This window comes from Hoplias malabaricus, chromosome 7 (assembly GCF_029633855.1).
Source record: "Hoplias malabaricus isolate fHopMal1 chromosome 7, fHopMal1.hap1, whole genome shotgun sequence".
Lineage (NCBI taxonomy): Eukaryota > Metazoa > Chordata > Actinopteri > Characiformes > Erythrinidae > Hoplias > Hoplias malabaricus.
In genome coordinates this window covers 2,781,237-2,797,526 of record NC_089806.1, presented here as the reverse complement: position 1 = coordinate 2,797,526, position 16,290 = coordinate 2,781,237, and the positions used below count along the sequence as shown (strand labels likewise).

Genomic DNA, 16,290 nt, shown 5'->3' with positions numbered 1-16,290 from the left:
AGCCACCACAGTTTTACCCACAGCCTTCCTCAGGTTAGAAGCTTTGATACTGTCCTTTGTGTATTTGGTGTTTAAAGGCATTGGACATTTGTTTGTTTATTGTCTGTAGTCACTTACTCAGTTGAGATCTCAGACTCAGTGGCTGTGTTTGAAATAGCATGTATTTAGCCCATAACTAGTGAAGAGAAGGCAATATGTGACCAACATGACAAATATACCAGTACCCAGCTACGAATATCTGTTAGACTCAGGAACACCCCAGATGTTTCAGGAGGATGTCACCACTGATGTGTTACTCTTACTGTTACTTTGCCTTTTTAATAAAGTTAACTTACTCCATTAGTAACACAGTTAAAACAGTAACTCAGCTTCTAAACGGAAGCACTGACAGCACCCAAAGAACAACATGCTTTATGTGAACTATTACCGATTAGTTTTTCACCTGGTGGGGCAAGGTGAGCTGTTAAGAAGAGACTAACAGAGATGTTAAACCCTGTTGTGAGACACTGATAATGGTGAGTTGACTTTGTGTGTGGGTATAATAACTTAATAATCAGCTATAGCCTATTAGCAATATTATTGAATTGTGTAGGATGAGTCAAGCCTTATTCCAAAACGTTAATCTGTTAATGAATGCAGCCAGACTACTACCTCTTCCCAGCATGCACTGCAGGCTATGATGCAAGTTAATCTAGTTTTGTTTCTTGGTGACAACACTATCTTCAGAGTGGTATGAACCTGAAATGGATTATATGCACAGATAAATATATTTACAGTGTAAAGTATGTAAAAGAAGTACTCTATTTGGAACATCAGGGCATCAATAAAACTTAAGAATTCTTCAGTTCTAAACAAATTTCCTCTTGATGAGTTCAAATACCATTTACTATTTCACAGAATCACTGACTGCACCTGCATATAGTACATTCAAATGAATTATAGTAACGATATCAGGTGATCTAACCTCACTGAAGATACCTGGCCCTGCACCATCACAGACATCTATTCACTTGGACTCCTACTTCACTTCTGGGGTTGGTGAACAAAGCAGATTTTGTGATCTGGCTACAATTTTGTCTTGTACAGGCAAGATGTATGACCTGTATATTTCTGTATTTGCATGCAATAGGTGTGATCAGGCAGTACTTTATCATTGTGCATCGTTTTTGTTGATGACAAGACTGGGACTGATGACCCGTGTGAACAGACGTGGGTTGTTGACCATTTAATAATTCACAATACCAATTTTCCCACCCTAATTATTATTACTCTTCAGTTTTGTGACTGCTGCTCCGAGGTTTGTCAAGTTAGAGCCATGGAATTTCACAGAAACAATATAGTGTTTTTGGAACATCAATATATAGTTCTAAATAAATTCACCAAATGGGAAAAAGTGTCTCAGGCCGAACAATACACTATTCCAAATAATCTGCAAAGTTGCATTTAAAGGGTGTGTGTATATTGATTGGCTGAACAGAGACCCTGAACTGGATAAGCAGTTTCAGACAATATATATACCAGGTCACTACATGATGCTGGTGGAGGAAAACGTTTCCTGACTCGCTCCTCCAAAACACCCCAAAGTGGCTCAATAATATTTAGATCTGGTGACTGTGCAGGCCATGGGAGATGTTCAACTTCACTTTCATGTTCATCAAACCAGTCTTTCACCAGTCTCGCTGTGTGTATTGGTGCATTGTCGTCCTGATACACGGCACCGCCTTCAGGACACAATGTTTGAACCATTGGATGCACATGGTTTTACTGGTGCAATGTGTAATTAATGAAGATTGGCCACCAGGCTGCTCCAATTTAGCCATGAATCCTCCCACATTAAATGACAGGTGTTTCACTTTCATTGTCTAACCCCTGTATATATATATATATATATATATATATATATATATATACACACACACACACACACACACATACATACATGTCAGGTTGCTAAAAATATCTGGACGGCAGAGACTCCCTCAGCTAATTTCCTGTTGCCTGGCAACCGCATACTCTGTGCTGAGAAAAGACAGGATGCTGGAGGAAGGTTCGGGTTCTCCAAGTGGATCAGACGGTTCTGACAGAATCAGATCAGCAGCTCAGGAACCTGGAGGAGGACAAACACTTCTGCTGTGAAGAAATGGTTCTGTGGGACACTTTCAGACAAAGAACCTCCAATATGTAGGGTCTGAAACCAAAAGGAGAAAGTGGAACACTCAGACTGAAGGTAAAGGGCCTACTTCAGAACATCTGTTTGTTACTGAACATCTGTAGTGTTCAGTCATGTGTGTCTGATTGGACCTGTGTGTGATTGGACTCTGGATGTCTGTTTGACTGGAAATGCATCTGTTGGAACATGTGTGACTGAACATGTCTGATTGTAAGTGTGTGTGGTTGGATGTGCGACTGGTTATATGTCTGGGTAGATTTGTTATTGGACATTTTTTATTCAACATGAGTTACTGGACATTTTTTGACTGGAAAAATATCTGATGTAATGATTATTATTGTTTTTGTGTTTTTTTACATGTGTGTGTGATTCAACAAGTGTGATTGGATGTGTGTGTGAGAGTAGATCAGATTGAAAGGATCTGAGGGTTTGACCTTATGCTGAATTCTGAATCTCAGGCTTAGATCCCATTCTCCAGATGCTGTACCAGGTAAGTGTCTACTCATCTGTTTATTAAAGCTGTTATTAATACTAATATAATCAATATTTGTAGCACTAATATGATTTATATTGCTAATAATGCTGCTAATATTAGTAATATGAGTAATACGGCTACTTTGTACATCAACTAATATTATTCTTGCTAGTTGTATAAATAATAAATACACTACTATTAGTACTACTACTAATAATCACAGTAAAAATGTACAACTAGAATTATTATTACTGTCATACATTTTATGTAGTGTAATTTTAAAATGAAGTAGTATGTGACATTGTTATATATTATACACCGTTTTAATAGAAGCATGTGGAAATATAAATATGGGACATTTTAATGAGCTGTTCAAAACAATATGAGCTTGTAGCTGGTTGCATTATTGATATGGAGCTCCTTAATGAGCTGGTGATTCACAGTGTGGCATTCAGTGGAGAATTGAACACAGAGCAGATCTGGTTCAGAAATATGATATTTCCCACAGGGTACGATGACATGTTTTCACACCACATTCATTTCTGTCACAGAGAAATATAAACACATCTGCTAACATGGGCTTAGCACTATATATCTACCATTTTCTCAATGGGTTTTATATTCCCAGTGTGAGTGTTTACAGGTTCTAACACTGATTTTACAAAACACAACCTCTCTGTAAACAATTGGAAATGTTTGCCGTTTACAGATTAAATCCTTCATCTTCTCAGGTCACTTTAAACTTATTACGTTTAGTTTTTTAATAGTTGCGCAACACTGAGTTAATAATCTCTGGGCATATTTGTTTAAAGTCTGTGACAGAGTTAGTGACTTGAACAAAAGTTCAGAACAGCGGTGGAAGCTTTATTTAACAAAACACAAGAAAAAAATAAACACGGAAAAATGAGAGTTGGGCACTTCCTCCACCATAAGAAACATGTAAGAGTTTTTTTATTTCTTTAAATAACTAGTAAAAGTGATTTATAGGAGTTTAGTTTTTAACTGTATATTTTATTTATTGATACATTTTTTTAAAATAAAAAAATATTAAATATGAATTTGATAACTATAAAAAAATATACTTTCTAAAAAACTGCAATAAAACTAATTTGTTATATCACAAATACAAAGAAAATATTTTTAGTGACTGACAAAATTGTTTATTTTAAATATAAAAAGAAATAAAATGTGATGCCTGCAACACACACAAAAATATCTGGACAGAGGCAGAATAAAACTGAAAGTTGATTAGAAGGAATTTAGGGCTTTCAATAATATCATGAAAAGATTCAGGAAGTCAGGGGGACTCTCAACGTGTAAAAGGCCATGAGCAGAAACCACTGCTGAAAGTTTGTGGTCATCGAGCTCTCAGGCGTTTCTTTTTTGCACGATGATGGACATAGCCATGTTAACTTGGGATTAAATTAGAAAATCATTGTCATTGTCACAGAGTCTGCCACTGCATCAAGAAAAACACCCTGAACCGGTATTGTGCATGTTTGTTTAGGCAGGTTTACGGAGGAGGCTCTTCACTCACCACAGGAGAATGCTACAATGTGACTCGAGTCATGAAGAACCTCAAGAAAGAAAGAACGAGAGCAGGGAAGAGTCCATTCTTGCTTTTCTGGGAATTGCTGGAACTATCTTAAATCTTCTGGTCATCATCTTTGTTTACATCTACACATCTCTTTGAAATAAGCTCTGTTGGAGCTCTATCTATGTCTGAACATCTCACACTTATTTTTTTAGATTTGTGGAGTCAGTGTCATGCACAGAAATGCAGTTCAAGGTCTGAGCTGGATGTCCATGTAAGGGACGGTTGTGGATGAATTTCTCAGTGAAATTAAGATGATTTTTGAAAATCTCTGCCGTCGTGTCCTGTGGAAAACAACATGATTCCAAACAAGATCAGCTTCTGTTTTCTTTAATTTCTCCATTGAAATGTGAATGTTGAAGCCTGGAATCAATCCCGCTGGTCACAATGGCTAAATAATAATAATAAAAAATCACCATAGCTGTGACAGAGAAATCCAGCCACAGCTGCAACTCTTTAGATGGGCATCCAGCTCATACCTGGAACTGCTAGCTTTAGCATGATGCTGACTACACTGAGGGTTATTGGAATGTGGTTTTACTTCAGTCAATTTGTCTGCAGGTGGTATACTGCCACAATGAAAGTTTCAATGTTCTTATAAAGATTTCTTATAAAGTTTTCTGTAAACATTTTGAACTGATTTTCAATGATTTTGTACATGATCTTATTACTTGGATTTTTGAGGTCAAATTAAATATTTTATTTGAAAATTATTTGAATAATCTGCTCATCTTTCTGGAGTCCTGGAGAATTTTACACTAAAAACTACAGAAATCTTTTGTCGCGGGGGGTCCGGACTCTACCCGGAATCACTGGGCGCAAGGCGGGAACACACCCTGGAGGGGGCGCCAGTCCTTCACAGGGCAACACAAACAATCACACATTCACTCACACCTATGTGCACTTTTGAGTCTCCAATCCACCTACCAACGTTGTTTCTGGAGCGTGGGAAGAAAACGGAGCACCCAGAGGAAACCCACGCAGACACAAGGAGAACACACCACACTCCTCACAGATAGTCACCTGGAGGAAACCCACGCAGACACAGGGAGAACACGCCACACTCCTCACAGACAGCCACCCGGAGGAAACCCACGCAGACACAGGGAGAACACACCACACTCCTCACAGACAGTCACCCGGAGGAAACCCACGCAGACACAGGGAGAACACACCACACTCCTCACAGACAGTCACCCGGAGGAAACCCATGCAGACACAGGGAGAACACACTACACTCCTCGCAGACAGTCACCCGGAGGAAACCCATGCAGACACAGGGAGAACACACCACACTGCTCACAGACAGTCACCCGGAGGAAACCCACACAGACACAGCACTTCGTCTTTGTGGGGCAGATGGGTGGCTCACGTTTGTCGGAAAGGGTGGCTCTCCTAGCAGCACAGCACGGACTTTAATGAGAACACTTTACAGCCCTTAGACAGCGGAGTGAGGTACATGTTTGGAGCTGTATTAGTTCACGAATTTGCACTTTATGCAATGTATTCAAGTTATGTGTCAAACGCTCCTAAGTAAATGTATTTTGTTTTCCTTTAGTTTTCACTGTGTATTTGGTGCACGGTAATATTTGACTGAAAGAAGAAAACGTGAATCTACTGCACTCGTCGAAGCTCTCAGTCTTTTCTTGGGTCTAAGAGACAGCTACACCCTCTCCTTTCCAAACGTGCTCTTCTCTCAAAGGCGTCGGTGTTGGTGAGGGCAAGCTCTAAGTTGGCCTGCTCTGCAGTGAAGGCTCTTCCTTCAGCTGAGCCTCCATCTCTGCCCTCCTCTAATCCTCCTTCAGCAGTGGCTGGAGCCTCTTTTTCTCAGCTTTTACCTTCTTCTTCTCCTCAGACACCAGGGCCCAGGCCTCATCTAACTGTTCGTTCTGGTACTGCTGTTGAGCCTCCAGTTGCTCGTACCTTTTCTGCAATTGTTTAAAGCAGGTACACGACACTCCCTTCTTGCCTTCTGCTTTCTTCAGCTCAGTCCTGAGCTCTTCCACTTTTTTACTCTGTTCCTCCTCCATCTTCCTTGCAGCTTTCAGCTGATTTTCCAGCTGGCAAACCTTCTTCTCCATCTTCTGTCTTTCTGTGCTCATGGCGTCAATGATGCTCTTGGCTTTCTTGAGCCCAGGCCAAGGCCTTCTCAAGATGGGACTTCTCTTTCTCCACCTCTTCCCTCTGCTGTCTCTCAACCTCCGGCTTCTCCTTCAACTTGGCCCTGTCCTTCTCTCTGGCCGCCTCCAGTAGCTCTTTCTGAGCATGGTCATCTTTCTCTTTAAGGAAGGCCTGGTACATCTCTGTCTCCTTCTGCCGCAGTTTTTCCATGTCCTTTACCTTTTTGGCCCAACGCTTCTCCTCCTTCCTTCTCTCTTCCTCAAGATGTTCTCGGGCCTCCCTCTTTTTCTGCAGCTCCTCCTGCAGCTCTTTGAGCAGAGCTTTCTTTGAATTCTTCTTTTTTGGCCCTCACGATTTGCACCACTATTCGCGGTATCCTGACACGACAAGCTCCAGACACGATGTTCAATCACTGAGGTCAAAGCGAATCTGCAGTCTGCTCACAACCACATCCTCTTTTACACACTGTGATGACATCATACCTTCCATGGCAACTACATTGTACACGCTTAGGTCACAGAAGCCTTCGTAGAACTCTGACCTAACAATGGCCCTGGAGGCTTCCTGAACCCTGGGTGTGGTTGAGGTGTCTCACTTGTTCATTCATTTCCTACACACTATATGGAACACTAGATAGTGCTCTAATAAGGGGGAAAATGGGGGAATTCACACTGTACTTACATACTCCACAAATCTTGAAATCGGCGTGGAAACATCTTTGCAGTTTTTTCCAGTGTTTTCATATCGCCAAGAATATCGGAAAATACCCTGAAATATTGTGATATTATTTTATGGCAATTTCGCCCACACCTACTGTATGGGTACATACGTGTGACTAAAATCTGGCTGATTGGCTGTGTTTACAAGCATTAATGAGTGACACAAACTCACTCCTCCTGTTATCTGTGGTATCGTGGCCAGCACTGAACTGAAACATTGGCTGTATTTACAAATTTAAAGAGAGAGAAGAGCTCATTCGTCCCATCTCTGTTGTCTCTGGTGATTTCTTGGTCAGAGCTAAGGCTGGGTTCAGACGTCAGAGTGGACTCTAATATAAAAGCTATTGGATTTAATGGCAGGAATCTGAGTCCGCTGTTTCCAATCATCCTGCTTATTGTTTCACTGTTGATCATCCAGGATCAAGTTGGAGTGGGAAACACCACCCGTGAATTCTGCTCTTGTTCTCTACCTGCAGAAGTTCTCACAGGCAGAGTGCTTGCAGGTTTAGTGTGGGTTTTAGACGGTATCCACTCTGTGATCCAAACACACCCAAAGCTGAGAAACTGGCTGGAGTTACAAACTTTAATGGGCAACGTTACTTCACTCCAACCACCACTCACCACCTGAAACCTAATTTAGATGGATGTGTTATTCTCCCTGTCAGAGGTGATGACATGCACTTCGTCTCTGATATTGCTGTTGTATGTGTCCCCACCTTAGAGGAATACACCGGGATACTGATTTATCCGTGTTAAATTTTATACTGTACTTACCATACAGGAAACAGACATCTGTGGAGATATTAGTTGTGTGGAGGATTGTGAGAGTGAAATAGACAGTTACACATAGTTTTGCTAGATGGTGGACAGTCACATTGTTAACACGTCTGTTGCCATAGTTACAGACATTTACATTTGTACAGCAATATAATACTGAAACATCACACTTCCTACACAACACGAATCTAGTTGTCTTAACATAATTCATTTTCATGATTTTGTGAACTTTTTTTTTTCATTTTCAGCCAGACTGAAGTGGGTGGGATTTATTTTATTTATTTATTTATCTATGTAAAAAAACAACAATATTCGTTTGTAGTATATGGTTTTACCTGTTTATAAACAACTCTGATTCTTCCAAAAACATATATAATGTATATCCACCTTCAAACCAGAACTCTTATAAAACAAGCCCTCTTTGGTCTACTGGTAGTAGGATATTGTGAATATTACAGTATTATACAGTAGATCTAGCTGGTGAAAGTCTGTGTCTTATTTTAAAGGCCTAGAATACGGTAGAGCAACTGGACTCCAGTTTGTTCTAAAAAGTGGTGCGTCTCTCAAAGATAAAATATTTATTTTGTATTAAAATGTTGTTGTTCTATTAAACCACATTGAAGAGAAATGTTGTGAATGTCTGATTGTGTACAAAAACATATACATTTCCCTACTCACACACCTGTAGACAGTTTCACACACTAACCCAGTCTCTCTCTCACCCATACACACACACACACACACACACACACACACACACACACAGAGCTAAAGTAAAGCTGCAGGTATTTCTAACCCTTCTGTAATTTGACTGGATTTCAGGCCTGTTTCAACTCTGAGTTATAAATATGGCTGCTTTCACCACACCTCCCAAAACTAAAGGAAGGGCTATCATTTTAACACTATTATTGTGACTATAAACATTGTCTCATTGATTCTTTATTTTACATGTAAATATCTATTATTAAACGATTCTGTTTTTAGAACGTATAATGCAATAAGCAGTAAATTGTGTGATTAAACAGCTCTGATATATTTAAAAAAACATTACTGTTACCATTACCTAAATAAATTAAGAAACAAAGATCACTCCACAGGAAATAATACAGAGAGAGTTCCCTTAGCACTGGGCTGTGGAGGAATAGAACTATGTTTTCTAGGGTGATGAATCTTCATCAAATACCGCTTGATGCGGTGTTTGAACGTTTGACTGTCTGAGCGGTGACTATGATCCAGAACTAATGATCCAGTATCAGTAGCTAACTTTACAAAGGTTTATGTGGTGAATGTCATCAAAACCTAAGAGCAATGTCCAAATCTAGTGCAATCTAGAGTAAAAAATCATCCCAAAAATGTAAATTATGGACTGTTACTGCACTAAAGAGGAAAACACTCCTGGTTAACATCCTTCAGTTCAGAACTGGTGTTTCTAGTTTAAATTCTGACAATAGTTTACAATATCAACAGATTTCACACAGGTTTATTCTGCTTTAAACCCATTGAACTCTAACTTCTGAAACTGCTGTAGCTTCAGTATTATTCTCTTCACAAATTCCACCATTTCACACAATGTTTAACTACTGTTTCCCCACCATTTTTTTTCTGCAGCTTTAACCCTGCTCCAAGTTTATTTTAACACCTGGAAACTTTCAGCTGTGTTTTTTATTTTATCTCCACTCCATTCTTCTACATTTCCCTCTCACCGTGAAAAAATACAGCGATATGTTTATAGAAATCTCTTGTTTGTCTCCTACAGCTCAGATCCTTTTCTCCTCGCCTTTTTAACTCAGTTCCTTCTCAACTCCTCTTACTTTCATTTCTGATGCAGGAAGTAGACTCAGGTGTGGCGCACCTTAATTTCACCCCAAGCCAATAGAGGGCGCTGTCCTGCAGCACAGTCTGAGTCCAGTTTACACACTTGTTAACTAAACCCCAACACCCTCTCTCTTAATATTCATTCATTCATTCATTATCTGTAACCCTTATTGAATTCAGGGTCGCGGTGTGTCCAGAGCCTACCTGGAATCATTGGGCGCAAGGCAGGAATACACCCTGGAGGGGGCGCCAATCCTCCACAGGGCAACACACACACACATATTCACTCACACGGACACTTTTTGAGTTGCCAATCCACCTACCAACGTGTGTTTTTGGACTGTGGGAGGAAACCGGAGCACCCAGAGGAAACCCACACGGACACGGGGAGAACACACCAACTCCTCACAGACAGTCACCCGGAGGAAACCCACGCGGACACAGGGAGAACACACCAACTCCTCACACACAGTCACCCGGAGCAGGAAGCGAACCCACAACCTCCAGGTCCCTGGAGCTGTGTGACTGCGACAACACCTGCTGCGCCACCGTGCCGCCCTCTCTTAATATTTTTATTTTATATTTTTAGTCTTAGTGGATCGTCTTTGTAGAGTAGCTGACTTTCCTGGCTTCAAAAATTCAGTATTCTCTGAAAATATATATGGACATAGTTTTCTTTCCAGTACAATTCCTTTGGGTAAGGTCACTTATCTAACCTTTGTCAAGCCCAAACTCCTGTAAAACTGACTGACTCCTGTGTCTCCAGATTACATGTTAGAGCCTTATATATGATTCCATTCAAACTGTCTTAATTGGAAATCTGTGTAAAATTCATTACAAAATCTAAATAATAATTAAAAAAAAAGACAGCATGGTGGCACAGCAGGTAGTATTTCTGTCACAGCTCCAGGGTCCTAGAGGTTGTGGGTTTGAGCCCCGGGTGACTGTTTGTGAGGAGTGTGGTGTGTTCTCCCTGTGTCCGTGTGGCTTTCCTTCGGGTGACTGTCTGTAAGGAGTGTGGTGTGTTCTCCCTGTGTCTTCGTGGGTTTCCACCGGGTGATTGTCTGTGAGGAGTGTGGTGTGTTCTCCCTGTGTCTGAGTGGGTTTCCACCGGGTGACTGTGAGGAGTGTGGTGTGTTCTCCCTGTGTCTGAGTGGGTTTCCACCGGGTGACTGTCTTTGAGGAGTGTGGTTTGTTCTCCCACGACCCTGAACTGGATAAGGGTTACAGACAATGAATGAATGGGAAAAAAAACCCTACCATATACCAGTCACTACATCAAGCAAGAACGGGAAAGAATTCCACCTACAAAGCTTCAACAATTAGTGTCTTCAGTTCTCAAACGCTTTTTTAGTGTAGTTAATAAAAGGAAAGGTGATGTAACACAGTGGTAAACATGCCCCGGTCCCAACTTTTTGGAATGTGTTGCAGGCCTCAAATTCAAAATGAGTGAATATTTGCAAAAAAAGTAAAGTAATCCATTTGAACATTAAATATCTTGTCTTTGTAGTGTATTCAACTGAATATACGTTGAAAAGTATTTGAAAATCATCATAGTGTTTTTATTTAGTTTTACACAGTGTCCCAACTTCATTGGAATTGGGGTTGTACTTCTAAGCATAATTATAAATTACAAAATTGAATTGAAGTATGACAGTTTATGGAAGTGACTATTACTGTCATGTTTTATGAATAATGCAGCAATTTTAAATTCATTGTGTTTCTGAATGTAATTATAGATCCTTTAACATTATTTACAGTGCATCTTCAGAGAAGGACATGGTCAGCTACTTTCATCGCAGGCTCTAGCATAGTTTCATGGTGCTTTGTACTCAATAGGTTCGGGACGTGATTTACCACAATAATCATCATCACATAATTCAGAGATATTTAAATTTAACACTGTTTTGCTTTTATGTATTAGGGTATTATATGTACACAGCTGAATAATGATGAATGGGTGTTTGAAATGAACCATGTGACCTTGGGCCCTAAGCTTTAAAGAATCAGAGGTCTGAGGTTTCTTTTAGGCCCAGGGCATGGCATTGAGCATCGCTGGACTAAACCTAAACTTCCTATATTTGCTAATATAAGCATAGAAAATGTGCCTTACTAAACGTGCCTTTTTCCTTGAGGCAATGACGCTAAATTAGTTGAAGTTCCTGGCTGGAAGTAGATTCACTCCAATAGCTTGGAGATGTGTTAAGGGACTGTTTGGTCCTGAGGGAGGGGAATCGATCCCCATTTCCCATCTCTAATTGGAGGTTTCAGAAGTCTTTCAAACTATATCTTCCCTGAAGTGATGACATTACAGATCAGTTATGACACTTTGACAAGAAAAAAGAATCATCCTTTCTGAAATGAGTGATTTACCAAAATCTTCACATCACTGAATGCACATTCCTTTGCAATTATGACCAAAACAATATTGCTAAAACTACCTAATCCTGTGACATGAGCTATATTTAAACGAGAGTATACAGAATACAGAACTGCACTTTACAGACATGTATATAATGATGAAAAATGATTAAAATTGTAATAATAAATAAATAACAATCAAATGAAATTGCACAAAACAGTCCTTTTCACAATACAGCCTGTTACTCAGAGCAACTTCCAGTAGCTTAAGGACAATTGTTTGCAAAATGATTTTGTTATGCAAAATGTGGATTTAATGTGGATCATTGCAATTAAGGGAGTTGTAGTGGATATGATGAATGTGTATTAATTTCTAATAAGAAACTTTGACTTTCTGAAGATGTGATTTGATACACCCAAACTTTAGCTCATTTCAGAGACATCTCACTAGCAGATGTAAGGTGAGATAAACCTCCAGAGCAGGCCCGTAAAACCCCCTCCAAAGACCCTTTTTATGACTTAAGGACCCCCAGGGTCAAGAAAAGAAGGCAGAGAGACACAGAGACTCAATCTTGGTTGAAACTCACAATGCCCTCTTACACCTTTAAAGACTGTTAACTCTAAAAGACTCAAACATCCCAAAGTTCTTACATGGAAAACAAGTTGTATATGGGCACAACTGTTTGAAATTAATTCCATTTGGACAATCAAGATGGCTGGGATTAATTTACATGTGTTTAAAGTAATTTTTGTTTATATGAATGTATGTAGAACCAAGGTAGCCACATACTATGTGTTTAGTTGGTTGATAATTATAAAGAAACATGGTTATCTTTTTCTTAATGATATTAATTTGTGTAACATCTAATCTTTTATATGGCAAAGTATTCACTCAGGGATGGTCAAGTCTTTGTCTTGTCAAGTGTCATAAATTCTATGTGATGCCACTCCCAAGGTACAGGAAACAGCCAATCAGGAGCAAGAAAAGCTCCAATTCTTCCTCATTGAGGACGAATCAGGTATTCGGGCGGGTTTTCTAAACTCTGGTTAAAACCCTGTGGCACCAAATGACACAAGCTTTTTGAGCTTTTAAGCTTTTTAGGCTTCTTTCTCTTTTTCTCCGATGTTCAACTCTTCACTTCAAGGCTCCAGATACTTGGGGTGTTATCTTTTAGCCTTTTTCAAGGCTAAAAGAGTAAAATGACCTGAGTTTTGGAAATGACTCTGCAGGTGTCAGACTCATGGCTTTCTTAAACAGTCTTGGACCTTTAAAGCGTGGTCCAGATAGAAACTATAGATTAAGAAAAGCTATAGTTTAACCCTAGCGAAATTTCAACGCCACACCCAGAGCATGAAGGCAACCTGAGACCTCTGACCCTCAAAAGGACGACAACGCCATGAAGAGGACGGCTGCACGCACCCTCAGAATGACCTTCTGAGATGAGGAGAAACCTGCCCAGGAGAGACCTGCATGGACGTGTCTCTCTCTCACAAGGCAGCAGATCAGTGACGACGAAGAATCCCCACAGAGACCTTCAGAACGCCACCAGCTCCGACGGCTGCGTCTGAAAGCCTCGGGAGAAAATGAACACCCGCGGTTGCAACCTACAAGGCCCGCGTCTGCAATTCTCCAGGAAGTCGTGCCGGAAGGCACCGTCTGCGACATGCTCCCCCTCCATCTCCGGATACGTAAAGTCACATGGTCTCATGTCTCTCATGGCTCATGGGTTGGTACTGAAAGTTTGCTGGGATAAACAATAGCCTTTCTTAGAACTTAGGGTAATAATTATCATAGAGAAATTCCCCTGTTCCCTCATATATCGCTGTAATCCATTTTATTATATGAATGTCTAATCAATATTCATTATTTGATATTACAATTAATAAACCAGTTGTGTGATAAAACCAATCCTTGGTTATTTGTGTGTGTGTGCACCTTTCCTGTATGGAATTATAACTTCTAGTTCAGATTCAATTTCAGAGTCAAGAACCCAAGGCTGGTCAATGAGCATAATTAATTAATAACAGTTAATTCTAGCTAATTCTGCTGTATAATATGTGAAGATGACCTACTTGTCTAAGCTAAAATTAAGACAGGTAAGGACACTACATATTAGTTAATGGCTCCCAAACATGGAGCTTAGCAAAATGAATTAAATAATTAATTTTTAATTAAATAATAATTAATTATCATTGACTCTGCTATGTAGTGCTTATGCCACCGCAACGTGTGCATACTACTTCCACTACAGAGTTAAGTAATACCCACCCGTGGTGTAAAAGGCTGATCTTGCACTGCTCCTGGACAGATCTCTGTATAGAGAATGTCTACATCTTTGTAGACAGTACATGTTTATGGGTTATAAGCTGAGTGGCATCTCTGTCATTAGCGAACTATCAAGATCCATTGTTTTGTATTTGTGCAACATTTTAGAGCGAACTTTTGGAGGGTGGCAGATCCTGTGCTGATTCTAAACCTTGCTTGGCTCCTTGGACACTGGAACATTTAAGACAGATTTAAGTCCTGAATCATCCAGCTATGGATGATACTAAGCTATGTTATACATGAGGCACTGCAGCCGTCTCAAGGGTGTGTGAGTCTATTCTGTCTCAAACATAAACACTGAGCAGTCAGAGCCAACCCAGAACCCAGCGTAGAGGGGCTCTGTGAATGTGGAAGTGAATGTAAGTGTGTGAGTGTGTGTGTGTGAGGTGAGATGGTGTAGAAGGACAGAGTGCCAGACACCCAGTCCAGATACACTCCAACTCTGTTAGAATTAGAGGTGGGGGCAGGTATCTCAGTTTCCTGGTTATTGTGTCTGACCCAGTAACTGTTCCCAGAGCAGATCAGACTCCAGGAGAATGTATTCAGTCCAAACACACATTCAACACCATTTCCTTTCCTCCCGATTCCTTTGTATGACACTGATATATCAACCCTCCACCCGCTCAACTCCACCTCCCAGTAACAGCGTCCAGTTAAACTCTCCACACACAGAACCTGTCGACACATATCAAATCTCTCCGGATGATCTGGATACAGCTGAGTCTCTCTCACACGTGTCACCTCTCTGTTTCCCTCTGACAGAAAGAGATCAGTGTGGGCTGTGTTTGGATCCAGAGTCAGTTTACAGGAATCTGCATACACACACACACACACACACACACACACACACACACACACAGAGAGAGAGAAACAGATATCAGATTATATATTTTTATTTGCTTTCTTCTGTAAACGTACATGTGTATACGTGTGTGTTTATGTGCATGATTGTATTTCTTACATTTCTTTAGTCCTGATTTCATATAGACCTTCTCTCTATGTTTCACCCTAAAAACATGCACAGATACGCATCAACATTGAATTATTAAATTATTTCCTGTTCATTACAGCTTTCTTTCCATTCTTCCCAACTCTCTCTCTAACTCTCTCTCTCTCTCTCTCTCTCTCTCACACACACACACACACAGAGGCATAAAAAAGTTAAACTAAGTGAAACTTTTTTTAAACAGTTTTCAATATCAACAGATTTCACACCGAAACATATCCTACACAATAGAATAAGGAGGGAGATAAATATAGGCAGTTGGTAAAAATGACTTAAAACCCCAGTGAGGAGCCCATTCTAAATTTAGAAATTGCTAGAAAATCTTTTCTGTTTTTATTAGACTCTGGAGCAACCAGTTCAGTTTTAAGAGACGGTATAGTTTTGATTTGAACGTACAATGTACTAATACAGGTTTTTCTGTAATTAATCCATGTAATCCATACAGCTCCCCGGATCACCACCTTAACATGGTGGAGCTATATTGTCGGGGGCAATAGCCCCTGGTAGGGTCTTGCAAGACAAATTGGTCCTAGGTAATGGGCCAGACAAAGAGTGATTCATAAAGACAGGGATGAAGAGATCAAGAACAGGGACACAGCTTCCTTAGCCCGGAGTAGGGTTACCGGAGCCTCACCCAGGAGCCAGGCCTGAGGCTCTTTCATTCATGGGGTACGGCCGATTTCCGCACCAAGGTGTCACATGGGTCCACTCTCCCATGGGCCCACCAGCTGTGGGAGAGGTAGTAATCCGGGTCTGGTGCATTGTGGATCGGGTGGCAGCCGGGGTTGGGGGCCCTGGCGTTCTGATCCTCGATTACTGAAACTGGCTTCTGGAGCGTAATCTCCCTGGTGGGAAAAGAGCCTGAGCTGGTGTGTGAGGTTGAGAAGTACCGGCTAAATATAGTTGGGCTCACCTCGACACACAGT

At 40.5% G+C, this 16,290-nt stretch overlaps 1 protein-coding gene and 1 pseudogene across 3 annotated transcripts; one reads left to right on the top strand and one right to left on the bottom strand.

Moving 5' to 3' along the window:
* Positions 1 to 2,006: 2,006 nt before the first annotated feature.
* Positions 2,007 to 4,910, top strand: LOC136701656 (protein TUNAR-like). 3 transcript variants are annotated; one of them, XM_066676299.1, is made up of 3 exons: positions 2,007 to 2,227; positions 2,549 to 2,660; positions 4,153 to 4,910. In XM_066676299.1, exons 2-3 carry the CDS (start codon positions 2,649 to 2,651, stop codon positions 4,336 to 4,338), a joined length of 198 nt encoding a protein of 65 aa, XP_066532396.1. In that variant the 5' UTR covers positions 2,007 to 2,227; positions 2,549 to 2,648; the 3' UTR covers positions 4,339 to 4,910. The 3 variants fall into 3 exon arrangements, 2 of the variants coding, with proteins under 2 accessions (XP_066532396.1, XP_066532394.1); XR_010803826.1 differs by lacking the exons at positions 2,007 to 2,227; positions 2,549 to 2,660 and adding an exon at positions 3,483 to 3,584 and having other exon boundaries at positions 4,153 to 4,398; positions 4,442 to 4,910; XM_066676297.1 differs by lacking the exons at positions 2,007 to 2,227; positions 2,549 to 2,660 and adding an exon at positions 3,483 to 3,584.
* A 6,320-nt stretch (positions 4,911 to 11,230) lies between these two features.
* LOC136701590 (NLR family CARD domain-containing protein 3-like) overlaps positions 11,231 to 16,290 on the bottom strand; it is a 29,707-nt pseudogene continuing 24,647 nt past the window's right edge.

Coding starts and splice junctions, on each gene's coding strand:
- LOC136701656 (XM_066676297.1), top strand. CDS start 3,549: ATGAGAGTTGGGCACTTCCTCCACCATAAGAAACAT. Junction 3,585..4,152: donor TCCTCCACCATAAGAAACAT/GTAAGAGTTTTT, acceptor ATGTTTGTTTAG/GCAGGTTTACGGAGGAGGCT.